Source organism: Anas platyrhynchos, chromosome 6, assembly GCF_047663525.1.
Source record: "Anas platyrhynchos isolate ZD024472 breed Pekin duck chromosome 6, IASCAAS_PekinDuck_T2T, whole genome shotgun sequence".
NCBI lineage: Eukaryota > Metazoa > Chordata > Aves > Anseriformes > Anatidae > Anas > Anas platyrhynchos.
In genome coordinates this window covers 33,223,105-33,236,855 of record NC_092592.1, presented here as the reverse complement: position 1 = coordinate 33,236,855, position 13,751 = coordinate 33,223,105, and the positions used below count along the sequence as shown (strand labels likewise).

At 42.0% G+C, this 13,751-nt stretch overlaps 1 protein-coding gene across 2 annotated transcripts in view; it reads right to left on the bottom strand.

The window, feature by feature from the left end:
* The window catches only part of TRUB1 (TruB pseudouridine synthase family member 1), a 29,683-nt gene extending 16,232 nt beyond the window's left edge, over nt 1-13,451 (bottom strand). The window contains exons 1-3 of one of the 2 annotated variants that reach the window (XM_013101921.5): nt 13,105-13,451; nt 12,144-12,239; nt 8,090-8,145 (exon numbers count right to left, since the gene is read on the bottom strand). In XM_013101921.5, coding sequence (XP_012957375.2) covers nt 8,090-8,145; nt 12,144-12,239; nt 13,105-13,252 — 300 coding nt within the window. In that variant the 5' untranslated portion in view covers nt 13,253-13,451. The remainder of the gene's footprint in view (nt 1-8,089; nt 8,146-12,143; nt 12,240-13,104) is intronic. The other variant, XM_005021978.6, reaches the window with a different exon arrangement.
* Nucleotides 13,452-13,751: the final 300 nt, after the last annotated feature.

Sequence of the window (13,751 nt, the reverse complement as noted above, 5' to 3'; positions counted from 1 at the left end):
GTTCAGCCCCTCCTGATTCCTGCATCCTACACCATGCATGCTTAACATTCTCTCAGCGTGCAGACGCCACTTCAAGTTTTGCTAACACCTTCTACACAATATCAAAACACATCAAAACCAACAGAATGCATGCAGCTCCTAGCCTTCCTTTTCTGTAAGCATTTTCCTTGTAACAAAGTAAGGAGGAAGACCATGCTTTCATAAACTGACATTGATCTCTAGTTAGCATCTTGAGACATTCAGGGAACAAGAAGTTCATTATCAGTAATGTACAGCGATACTCACAGATCAGAAACCCACACCAAGTGTACATAACCAGTGATGGTCTCTGGTACGAGGCCACGGTATGACAACAGAAAGCTCTGATTCTGCAACAATTCTCAGGTGTCAGTAGTGTTAAAACAAAAGGCAAACAGTATCATGGTGGTGCTTGGATATAGCTGTCATGGACTACAGACATAAGTAGGTCAAGCGTTACTATCACAGATAACGTCTTGCACCTACGAGTTCCTTATCTGTTTGCACAACTCCCTAACAAATACCAGGTAACAGAAATGGCAAGTCTCTGTCCTATTTGTGTATTTCAAGAGTGTAAAATCCTTTAGTGAACACACAAAAATGGTAACTAAACGGATGAAATTAAGCAACCACTACATGTCAGGATGAATCACCTAGCCCGTCTACAAGGGCTGAAACACATCCATCTGCCTGTGGGTTAACATCACTCATAAAACAATCGCTCCATCGCTGATCTGCCAGTCCCGTTCCTCAAGGGAAACCTATAAAACACCTTTCAAAACAAGCCTGGGAACTAAAATTCATAACTCCACTGGGCTCAGAAAAAAAAACACGAGCTCAATAGAGATATTGGATTTATGGCACAGTGTAACGTTACCTCACACTAACCCCCTCACATTCCACAATGAATAATATACCAGGCTCTCTCCTTCCCCTAGGAGATAACCTTATCTCTTTCTTTCCTCTCCTACCTTCCTTGTAAGGAAACAGCAATTTCTTTGGGCTTGAACAGAGGCAAAGCAATGACATTTTATGTAGCTACAATCCATTTTGCTTAAGTGAGCGGGTCACACACAGCACTCTTTTTTGTTCCTTCTCCAATCTCAAAACCAACCGAAATTCCGTCAGACCCTTGCTCAGTGTGGATGGCATACCACAAACAACGAGGTGTGGGAACGAAAGGGCACGAACCATGGAGTGAAAAATGAGAAGGTGTTGCAGATGAAAAATTTCCTAGGGAAAGTGCTAAAGAGCAAGCTATCCAGTTTTACTTGGATTCCTCACAACAAATATAGATGGCTGGATGTGACAGCAGTGCAATGCGGAGGCAGAACACCAGCTAAAACCACAGCGTGTTGGTTTTACCCAGCTGAACTCCACCACAAGTGCTCTCTCACTCCCCTTCCTCAAAGGGAAAGGGAGAGAAATTATGATGGAAAGGGCTCAAGGGCTGTGATAAGGACGGGACGATCACTCACCAATTATCGTCACAGGCAAAACAGACTCAGAGTTGGGAGATTAGTGAAATTTATTGCCTATTGCTAACAAGCTAGAGCAGTGAGAAACAAAGGAAAGAAACCAAAAGCACCTTCCCCCCTCTCCCACCTCCTTCCTCTGAGCAATGCAGATGGGGCTGTGGTCAGTCCCTGACACTTTGTCTCCGCTGCTCCTTCACTGTCCCTCTCTGCCCCTGCTCCCCATGGGGTCCCTCCCACTGGATGCCGTCCTTCCCAAACTGAGCCTGTGTGGGCTTCCCACAGGCAGCAGCTCTTCAAGCACTGCTCCCACACGGCTCCATCCCACAGGGTCCATCCCCCAGGAGCAAACTGCTCCAGCACGGGTTCCCCACGGGCAGCAGCTCCCCCCAGACCCCCTGCTCCTGCATGGGCTCCTCTCCACGGGCTGCAGCTCTGGCCCAGGGCCTGCTCCTGCGGGGGCTCTCCATGGGCCGCAGCCTCCTCCAGGCCACATCCACCTGCTCCACCGGGGGCTCCTCTACCGATGGGGGGGCTGCAGGGTGGAGATCTGCTCCATGTGGGACCCATGGGCTGCAGGGGGACAGCCTGCTCCACCAGGGGCCTCTCCATGGGCTGCAGGGGAACTGCTGCTGTGTCTGGAGCACCTCCTGCCCTCCTGCTGCACTCACCTGGGGGCTGCAGGGCTGCTTCTCACTCCTCACTCTCCCAGCTGCTGTTGTGCATTTTTTTTTCCCCCCTTCCTTAAATCTGCTCTCACAGAGGCGCAAACAACGTTGCTTATTGGCTCGGCTCTGTGGTGGGTCCCTTTGGAGCCACCTGCTACCTCACATGGGATAGAAGTTGTTTTCTTAATCCATTTTATGAAAGAAGGCAATGAAACAGCCCATCTGTATGGAATAGTCCTGGGGTCTTACCTGTCATCACTGCCTGCCCGGCCAGAACCGCTGGTGTACCATGGTCACAACCAGTAACTACTTTTTCTTTCAGAAGTGATCTAAAAGATACCTACTTCACTAAAGTCTGAACAGATTTGAAATTACATCTAATTTTAGAACCCATGGTTCTGTTTTAGACCTGAGAAAGTACTTACAGGTTCAAATGCCTAGCCTGCCTTCCTACACCAATAAATTTAATAAAATACAAAAGAAAACTACCATTACTCACAAGCTCACCCTTCCAAAAGAATGTTAAAAATACCAGAGTATGAAAAAGAAAACAGAACACACACCACTATGCAATGTATGAATAAATAGTTTTGACTCTGCCAGCTCCAAAAGAAAGCATGATGAAGCAAAGAGCTCAGCTGGTGATACTGTGGAGAAATCTTTTAATATTAAAAATAAGAGCACACACAACCAAGAGCATCCCTCAAAAGGAAAGTCAGATCAATTTTCTTGCACTCATAATTCAAGTATATGAACTGGAGCACAAACTGCTTTAAAAATACATTTTAAAAGAAAATAAAAGGCTCTTTAAAAAGAAAGGATTTCATAAGATATAGCACTTATACCATCACGGTATGCATATTAATGTGCGAACACACAAATGTTGGCAGAATAGAGTTCTCAGAGATCCTGAGTTCTTATAAATCTTGGGAAAATAGGTAGATAGAGGAAACAAATCTGTTCTAGCTTCCACTAAGAAAAAGGCCCCAGAGGGAGCCCCACTGTATTACCGGATACCAACGAGTCCACATGGGGCTTTGGTGTCTAACGAGCTGTAAACAAACGAAGTCACAAGAAAAGGCTTCATTAGTTCTGCTCCTTATAGAACTCCTAGATGTTCTTTTTAACGCATTATTAATTCATTGGACTCAATGCCTTAAGATGGAAGTTAAGGACTAAATTCAAAAAGAGAAAGAACTCAGAGAAAGCTAGCAATCTTTGTGTTTGAGAAGTTTAAGGGATACAAATTAAAGCCTAATCTTTTAGGACAGTAAGATAATCACAGGAGGTAAAGAAACAACCTGTTTTATGGACATTTTGTTCTGCAGCATCTGGTCCCAACCCTCCAGAGAAACAAACCTGCAATATATGAATCTAAACCAGGTATCACGCTGCAAGAAGCAACTTACTTGTCTCCAGAATTCTCAGAAGCGCTGTGAAAACAATTCTTCCATAGGATGCAAGTGTGAATGCCAAGTTTTGAGACCTAATCACTGGACTAGTACTCATTTCCCATCCAGGATTCACAGAAACTCCAGATAGTCCAATTATAATAAATCTAAGTTGCCACGTATCAGGTAACTGATGTATATTTGTTCTGCCCATAAGCTCTTTCTCTTTCTAGTGCTTGCGATGACTTGGATTTTCTGTTTTACTCCACCCAGTGATTTTTATTTTATTTTGTATAGCATTTCATTCTGGAGAAGCCAGAACTTCTGAGATTACATTTTCTGTTTTAAATAGCACCTGCCCAAGCTTGTGCAAACATCGCAGTGTACTCGAGCAATTCCCCTCCTATCACTGAGTTGTTGAGGTTTCAGGTTATAAACAGACCATGACATGAAGCTGCATCCTTAGATAAAAACAGAACTTTCTGCTTTCTGCTCATCAGGTACCAATGATTTCAATCATAGTTAGATGGATAGCCAAGTCCCAGCCTCATTCACACTTGTAGGAGTCAAATAAAACTCTTAGGGTGAACCTAGATGTTATCTCACTGAAAAATATGCAAATTAAGCATGGAATTGAAGCATAAAAGTTTAAACTATCCTGTTTTATCCTAACTAAAAATGAATGTGTTGGAAGACAACTCCTCCCAATGGAAAGCATTAGAATAATGAAAAATTTCATTATTTAATGCTACATTTTTCCCCCCCTCCTTTAATGAGTCTGTTTCTACGTTACAGCAGCACATTCTAGGAGATGAGAAGTTTTAAAATAGCATTACCATTTGGGAAAATGTACTTCTAACTAGCATTCTCTAACCCCTTCGCCCTCCCCAAAAAGTCATTTCTATTATTGTGTTTGAGAGAGACAAGTCACCCACAAGACTGAGCACTTGAAAAACCATTTACCATAATAATAAAAATTGGTCCACCCCAATTCTATTCACTTTACCAGTGAAACAAGAAATAGTAGAATAAGAAACTGTCTTTATTTTGCAAACACAATAAAACAATTTATCTCAAAACAAGGCAGTGGGAAAAGTCCAAGCAAGACCAAGTTCAGGTCCTAGCACATAAGATGGGAAAGTGATTCTCCTATGGAACACGTATTAAATGCTCAGAATTTACATTCCAGATCCAAAAGGATTCAGCGTCTCCCCCTCACTTGGAACGTTTGAAACAAAATAATGCAAACAAACAAAACCTAAGTCAGCTTGGACATATTTTTATTTCTGGATAAACACTAAGAATTCAATGAGATCTGGAACACTAAGTAGGTATTGCCCTTGGCTACACATTTTTATTTGTTTTGAGTTACTACATAAGGAGGTGAAACTGACAGAGCACCAGTGGAGAACTTGATTTACAGAGGAAGAGTAACACTCCTTGTATAATATGTACAAGTTGCAAATTGAGTGATAATGTTCATAGCTGCCACACAGAGTCAGGAAAGTTTCACACAATGTTTGGGAAGAAAAAAAAAAAATCAGAAATAGTCCAATCTCTGGCAGAGCCACCATATGGAGTTTACTGCAGTAACATACGTTTTGGCCACTCAGCATAGCTCTGCTGCCAACAATGATAGACTGAACTATTTCTTTACAAGATACATTCCTATAAAGAAACAGTAAATCCTAACCAGAGAAGCTCAGTCAGTTCAGCTGAATCTTTATAGTAATAAACAAAAGAAAAACATCATACCTTTCAGCATGCACTTTAGCATTCACAATGGTAAAAAGATCAGAGTATAAAATTGTAATACATGGCACAGGATGTAAAAAAAAAAAAAACCTCAAAGGTATTTAGACAGTCATGTATTCATCTGTATGATCTCTCACTACATTATTAGCCTTTACTGTAAGCGTGGCCAAACCCAAGAAGGCAGGTATCTGCAGCAAATCCTTCAACTTCCTTAAGCTTGCCACCCTGAGTTACAGCGTGCCTAATTTATCAAAGCATAAACAGAAAATAAGAAAGCAGAGGCAGACAAGCTCCAAACGAAGGCTTATGACTGTCAGGCCATCTGGCACAGATGCTAGCTGCCTCGCTCCCTCTGCCATATCAGAGCATCCAAACAGTTCCTGTGGAAGAGCAGATCTGCTGTAAGGATGTAGCTTTACTTGCCTCATTAAATCACGTGCCTGCAGCCCATCCAGTCTAAGGCCAGGTGAGAGCTGATGGATCCAGCTGGGGCAGCTTTCTGGACTGTCCCCACTGCCCGTTTCTCCTCTGCGTTCCCTTCCCTTGTCCCGCAGCAGCAGCTCTACGCCTTCCTGAGCTTCCTGGGTACAACACTCAGATGGATAACCCTACTGGCTGCAGGACAGGCAAGTCACCAAGGAGCTCTTCTGCCAAAACAGTAGGAACTGCCTCATCCACCACAGCTGCTTCCTCTGAGCATCAGCTTAAGAGATTCTTGACTTGCTTTAGGCGTTTTGAAATCAAGATATTTTTCCACACACTACAAAGACATAACTGAATTATCTCAAAGCTTTAGTTTAACTTAAATGTTCTTTAAAGGGATATGTCATGTGGTAAAAGGTTAGAACTTCCATACTGAAATGCTTTAAATAAAAATCATTTCCTAACAAGGGTTGGAAACACTTCTACAACTGGAGGGTTGTGCTTTCCACTTCCCAGAGGTTAGGCCAGCTGTGCCAGAGGGCAGGAGGATACAAAAACTATGGTGAAACTCCTCAGTAGGAGGGATATTTTAAATATTATATGAATCCATAAGAAGATATGCAGAGTAATGCTGCTTCAATAGGAAAGCGCAAGGTTTAAAGTGCTCCTGGGCACTGCTGAACTGGTAATTAAACAGCCAACTAAACAAGAGCCTTGAAATTTTATCAAGTGTTTAACAACACGAGGGTAGAGAAGCTGCTAAAAAAGCAGCATTCAGCTTCATAGTGTGCTTCCTCCTGGATGCTTTTGGGTTCTGGCCTCTCAGATGCAAGAAACACTAACAAGTGAGCACTGGTCAGATCGCATAAGAAACTATGGGGGTTGTTTTAGTTAAATTGCTTTTTTTTTTTTGCTTGAAATTGCAAAGACTAAAATTACACTTTTTTTTTTCCTACTCAAATGTCTGTTCTAATCCCAGATTAATTTTAATTCAGTTTTACTTAGTCAATGAGAGAAATGTGATGTCTAAGATTTCAGAGATAGAAACCTGTGATTTGTAAGAAATGCAACGTCTGAAGTGTTCAGAACATACATACTGGATTTATCACCTAACTGCTTACACTTCAACTGTAAACCCAGCTCCAGCTGCTCACTGTATGTTTTCAAACATAAGAGACTGAAATCTGGTCCTATATATCAATACAAGCCCGTTTCAGTCAGTTGAGAGACTGACAGAGTACACAGCAAGTTTTGTACCAGTCTCTACAGCTATAGCTTTTTATCCTGCTTGTATTCTCTCCTGTCAAAGTATTTTCCTTTGAGCTGAACTGAAGATTATCAATCAAATTTTACCTTGATTTATCACTTCAACACCTACAAACAGCTTAAGTGATCAGACCAGAAGAGAATGGGAAAATAGCAGAAATGAATGCATTAGAAAGGCTATCAATTTGCTGAGCCCTCTCTATTGACTTTCCCTGAGTACAAGATGAAATCTGGTAGGCTTAATTGATTTCTGCATCTTTCATTCTTACCTAAACTTCTCATTTAAAAATAATGGTTAAAAACACAGGATTTTACTTGCAAAGAAAGAATCAACACTGGTAGGTTATTCCTGGAGTACACGCTCCTCTTTGTGTAAGTAACTCCTCCAGTCTGGAGTGCACTCACCAAAGATGTAGTACAACTGATCAAAAGCAGCAATGAACAAGATTTCTGCCTGTCGAGGCTCCAGTCTGGTCTAACTCATGCAGCCAGAAGGCTTTTGTTACCTTTAGCTCCTTACATGTGCCTGTCCAGGTGTTTGCAAATCACCTGTCTGAAATAGACAGAACCTGGAGTGAAAGCTACTACCCCATACACAAAACATACTTCATTCCAAAGGGTGCCTCTTAAGGTCTTGCTGCATTTAAGAAGGGAGAAAAGAAACAAAGACCATCTGTTACTGCAAGGTGACCAGTAGTTATGTTATCTACACACAAGGAAATCAAACAGAAACTGAACCATCATACACAATTACATTCCAAAAGCATCCCTTATGGTGCCATCTGTATTACATGTTTTCAGGTTTTTTTCTTTGTTGAAAACACTGAAATATTATAGAAATATTCTTGTAGAATAGGAATTTGTTTTCCTACAGAATGTTGATAAAGACCAAAGACAAACAAAGGTTTTTTAATGACCAGTCTAGATATAAGAGCCTCAACATCAAATTTCTGCCCAAATGCAAAAAAAGAACAGAAGTATGTATTTACAATGAATGTAATGGACATTTTGGATATTTGTATGTTGGTGCAGCTCTTCATGGGAAGAAAGAACAAGCAAAAACCACAAATACACGACATTTAGTATTCCTTACCTTGGAACCAGCCAATATAGTTTTCAGCAGTTTTGTTCCCTTTCCAATGCCAACCACTGCAAAGACAGAAAGAGAAGTGCTACTTCAGAACTAGCTCTGCAATTCCCTTATTCAACACCAGTCACTACTTAATATTATGCTCGTCAGAAATACTGACTTTCGTGCTCAGTTAGCATATAAGGAGAGTCAGTGCTTATGAGAAAATCTCTCTGTGATGTTCAAATAACATGGGACTAGTGAAAGAAAAAGGAAAAAAGAAAAAAAAAAAAACACATCTAAAGCAGAAAAGAAATAAGCTTCACCTAATTCTTAAAATGCTTTAATTCAGCTCCTATATTTATCTAGCTTTTAATCGCCAAAGAAACAGACAGTGCAATTAACCCCGTCTCTGGTTTGATGAAGGCAATGGCTCACTAATAATGAATCTGGCCTTCACTCTAAGTAAATAGGCCTTTTAAAGGTTGATGCTGGCTAAGAGAAATCCAGGCAAGATAGCGTAATGAAATAGTTTATCAGGGTCACAGCAAGCAAGTAAAATAATCAAAAGGTCTAACTGCCTCTGTCAAAAATCTTCTATAATCAAACCCTCCTGTTATTGTGTATGTACAAATCATTGTCTTCTCCACCTTAAGTAAGAACTACGCAAAGTAACAATCAGTCAGCTTTTCATAAAAGAGGCAGACAGGAAAAAGAAATACTTTACATTTTGCTTTAAAGCTTTTTACAATATGGTGCTTGGATAAGCTTTCCTATTGATTTTCTCCGCATACAGCAATCCAAAGAAACAAAAGACAACAGAAGGAAGATAGAAAACAATGAGGAGTCAGATACACTGTCACCACACGTTTGTGAGAGCATCGCCATGCTATTTATTGGAATTAATTGCAGAATTCTCCACGAGGTCACATCAAAAAAAGACAGGCAGTGCTGATGAGAAATTAAGAAGTTATTCTTAAATTGTTCTACTGTTGCAGTAATAGGTCACCTTCACCTTTCTTGAAATTTGAAAGCAAAATATTTGCATCAGTTGTACATGAAATACATAACAGCTACGTCCTTGCTTTTAACAAAACTACAGGAGTTAAGGAAAAGGTTAAGGGAACTTGCAAGAAACCAGCTTTGTGTTAACCGGGAAACAAAAGCATCTAGCCAGCTAATGGACTTCTTAAAACAAACAAAAACAAAAACCATGTTTGTGCTCTAATGCTTCTTACTCTGAGACTCTTAAGAATTCTTACTCCCTGTAATTTATCCTCTCGGTTCTCGGGGGTTTTTACAGTCACATATGCCCTTGTGCATGTGCTTTTGTGAGCCTTCAGTTCAGCGTGTTCCTGTCACATTCACCAGACTGAGCTGCAACAAGGCTGAGAGAAGAAGATAAGCACACAGATAAAACTTTGCAACCACGCACTTCTCTTACAACTTGATGACATCACTGACAGCTCAATGCAACTGCTGAGCTGAAATTTGCTTTAAAGCGTCAAGAGATTCAATAGAGTAGTTTTAGAGGCATCAAATGCTTTTGTGAATAAGAGACTAACAATTCTCCTTGTTAATCATCAACTAGTGTAGCGTGTGTATTATTGAAAAAGAAAAACTAAACTTACCAGAGTACACAAGACATAGCAAGGTTTAACTGAATTTCACACTTGCATTTTGCCACCTTCCAAACCACTTCTTAAACGCCTGTTACTAACTGGATTAAATAATGCCAACTTCAGGAGTACCACCACTGCTCACTTACTCTGCCTTTTTATGAACAGCTTAGACTGGGAGCCCTGTGTCCCAGTAAACCCTATGATTTTACTCTCAGATCTTCCTCACATAAGGTTGAACGTAGCTCCATAACATACGCTTTCTTAAAGATGTAATGAGTGCTCCTAAAATTTTACCACTAGCTTTTAATTTTGTGGCTTTTTCTTCTTTTCTTCCTCTGTGGAACTACAGCTCATTATCGGCATACAGAAACAAGAAAAAGATGAACAATTGCTATCATACAGCAAAAAGTACTCAATGAGAGCCACAGCCCTACACTGATATTAAAACAAGGTACTCTAAAGACTTAAGAGTTCCTTGCTTCTTCTAATACATGAGACCTCACTGAAACACTAGCTGAGTCCCAGCTCTCATCACCTTCCAAATGCAACAGAAGCCACAGATGGGGACAGAAAAGACTTCACCTCCCAGAGACTGCTGTCACTCCAGACTCTTATAAGTGCAGGGCCATCGTTTGCCACTTGGTTCCTAAGTCACCTTTCATTAGTGCCATAAATGACTGAGCTCTGCCTCCAAGGCCCTTCCTCATCTACACTTGCTGGGAGTAGGAAAAGAAATATGAAAGTGTGTCTCCTGATGAAAGGCACTGCCCAGGTGGTTGCAGTACACTTTGCACACCAAGCAGTGCTCTGTATCAGCTACTTCACATACACAAAGTTACAGATACTGAGCACATACAATTTGCGAAACAGCAGCAAAGATGGAGAGCGGACAGTCAGAGGTTTCAGAAAATACTTGATTATGCTCCCACACACCAGGGAATAAAGCTTCCTGCCCTCCCACCCCCCACCAAAAAGCAGCACACATTTTCTGAGTAACTTGTTTCTATTGTGTCTTCTAATAATCTTACCTGAACCCCACAGGAAATCTCAACACATTCCCTTCCCCATTCCTCACCAGTCTTGTCCTTTCCAATCTAACTTCCACTGATTTTTCTCTGTGTGTTTTGTATGGCACTGGAATGAAACATCCCATGCCTTTCTGGATCAATCCGTAGCATATTAAGGTGATGAACTTCTCTGTCTTTACCAAGCACATCAAGCCCAAGTACTTTTTGTCATGCCACATGAGCTGGCTTCAGAGACTGCTGGATATCACAGAACAGTAGGAGAAGCAATTAAGGTCGAGTGATTTTTCTTTGCCTCTGGATCAATGCTGTTGATGTCCCACAATGAGCAGTAATATGCTCAATGGGAACATCTCTGCAAAAGGAAAACCTTGGCTTCAGTGAGACACACACTGTTCTCCGGTGAGTGGCCACAGAGCACAGGAAATCAGAACTGGAAGAGCTGGTACTTAACTCCTAACCCAAGAAGGTTCCATTTTAAAATGCTCAAGGTGACAGAGAGCAACGATTACCAGCATATACAGGCCTCTGCTAGCACCAATCTCTGCAAAAAGCATTCCTTTGAAGCACAGCTCTCCCTGAGAGTCATTACATCAAAGCTCAATGCATTTATTTCATGTATACCCATAGTTTCACTGTTGATTTTCTATACCCAAGTATTGCTGTTATTTCTTCTAGCCAAGGTGAGCTACAAAACTATGATTAAAGCAAGCTGTAGTGTTTTCCACATTACCTATCAACAAAACCATTGGTGACAGTATATGATATGGGATTAATCCAGCCCAATTATCATACCCCCGGACAAGTTTTCAACAGCAACTGATATATCCTGTTCCTTAATAAAACAAAGGAATTCAATAAATAAATCGCTATCAAAATTAAAAGGCAAAAATCTCCTTGATGACTCTTCTTTAATAAGCAAGATAGGACAGCAAGTGAAAACTATTTCTGTGCTAAGCCTCAAAAAATCAGCACTTGAATTGCTGTTATTCATCTATCCTTTGACAAGTATACAAGCCCAAAAGGCTCTCTCCAAATCCCAGCAATGCATTATTTTAAGAACAAATACTTTAGAAAATTATGATGACTACAAATCCCTAGCTTAACTAAAAAAAAAAAAAAAGCTATAAATTTCTGAGGTTATTTAGAAAATACAGAATGTTGTGCAATGAATTCATGTAATAGCCCATGAGTTATATCAGGGATTTGGGAAAAAAAAAATAACCTTTTGTTCAGGAACATATTATATGCATGTAGAATTATATGAAGGGGAAATTTAACCTCGATCACTCTTTTCCAGTAACTTGTCCTTCCCCCAACGCCACAAGGTTTGCCACGTGTATCCCAAATTGTTCTTTCACCTCCGATTTCATGTAGGCATGAAAATGTTTCCCGAGCTCATTGTATAACTGTGTTTACACTTTTCATTACCCAGAACTCCTGTCGCTGCACTGTCCAAAGTTCCACCGTGTCCAATTTTCAAGACCTGACTTTTTCTTTTGTTACCATTCGTTTGCACACCAGCTTCTGCAAATAGAAATGGAAAGGAGGCATTACAAGACAAATAAAACATATTTCCAGATTGCTAAAGGAGAATAAAAAAACACTTGAACTATGAAATAGTGGTGCAGAAACTGCTGTACTGAACATCCCAACCCACCTTACTTCTGATGAAGCTGATGACTCCAGGAATCGTGCACACACCACTGCTCCTTATTTATTAGCATTGAGTATGATTGATGTTCTAAGTCTCCTTAATTATTTCCAAAGTTTGACCAGGACACTGCATTATCTCTCCTTTATGCCTTTCACATCAGACATGACCTGGAGTCACCCACACAAGAGCTGCAGTCACTGCCTCCTCACTATGGAGGCAAATTAGCCTCAGTGAGCCAGTTCTACACTTGGGTCTCACCACGTGAGAAGCCTGTTCCCTAATAAAGGCCTAATTTAGATGATCAAGTCCCCACATCCATTATGAAGGAAATCCATGCCACAGCCCCCTCATGTCTTTTCAATGATCAAACTTTTGTTTTCCCCTGGTAAGGGACACCCAAGACTCCATTTGTATTCAGCAAAAAAAGTTCCTGGAGGCCATGCCCTGAACTTCCAGCTTCCTTGAAGCACTTTTTGGTTTCCACTCGGCTGCCGATTTATTTAGCAATTTTAGCAGCGAGAGGCACCTGGCACAGAGCTGAGCACCCCCCTACAGTCCTCAGGCCCGGGCCCCACGGCTGTGGGGCAGCAGCACGGGGACAAACCCCACAACCTCCCCATGCCATGCCTCGGGCTGAGCCCCCCCCAGATGACCCCTTTTGGGGTTTTCTGGCCCGATGGGGGCCCCCCCATCCCCACGGGGCCTCCCCCCTCGGTTAGCAGGCCGTGCTCCTACCTGCCAGCAGCTTCTCCTTCAGGAGGTTGAGCACGGCTGCCGAGGTGGGTCCCTTGGGCTTGTAGACGGCGAAGAGCCCGCTGAGGGAGAAAAGCTTTTGGGCCGCCCTGGCCGCCACGCCGCCGCCACCCGCCTCCCTGCCGGCCATGCTCCGAGCCCGCCCTCCCTCGCCCGGGAGCCGCTGGGAAACGTAGTTCGGCCGGGCTCCGGCTCGTCCTTTTGATCAAAAAAAACTAGGAGTCCTTTCATAAAATATGCTGTAACTCAACCAGGAATGAAGGCATACCGGGAAAATAAGGGGAGGTCTCTGCCTGGTGCCCCCAAACCAGGTCACCCTGCGGGTGGCTGGTAGCACGGCTGCCTGGCTGTGTGAGCCGTGCTTACAGCTGGGCATATGCACAATAATTTGTAGGATTACGGCCCAAGTTTTAGATAAAGCTATCAGGTTTCCCTAACAGCTGGAGGTAGTCAATTAGAACATAAACGTATCGCGTTTTAATGAAGGCGGTGAGACCCCTGCAGTTCTGCCTTTGGCACTGAGAAGAAAATCTTACAGCACTATCAACCCAGCTCAAAGGCAGGATTTGAGATTTGAACCACCTCAGTGCTAGGTGCCTGATTCCTGGAATATCACATTTATGGACGAT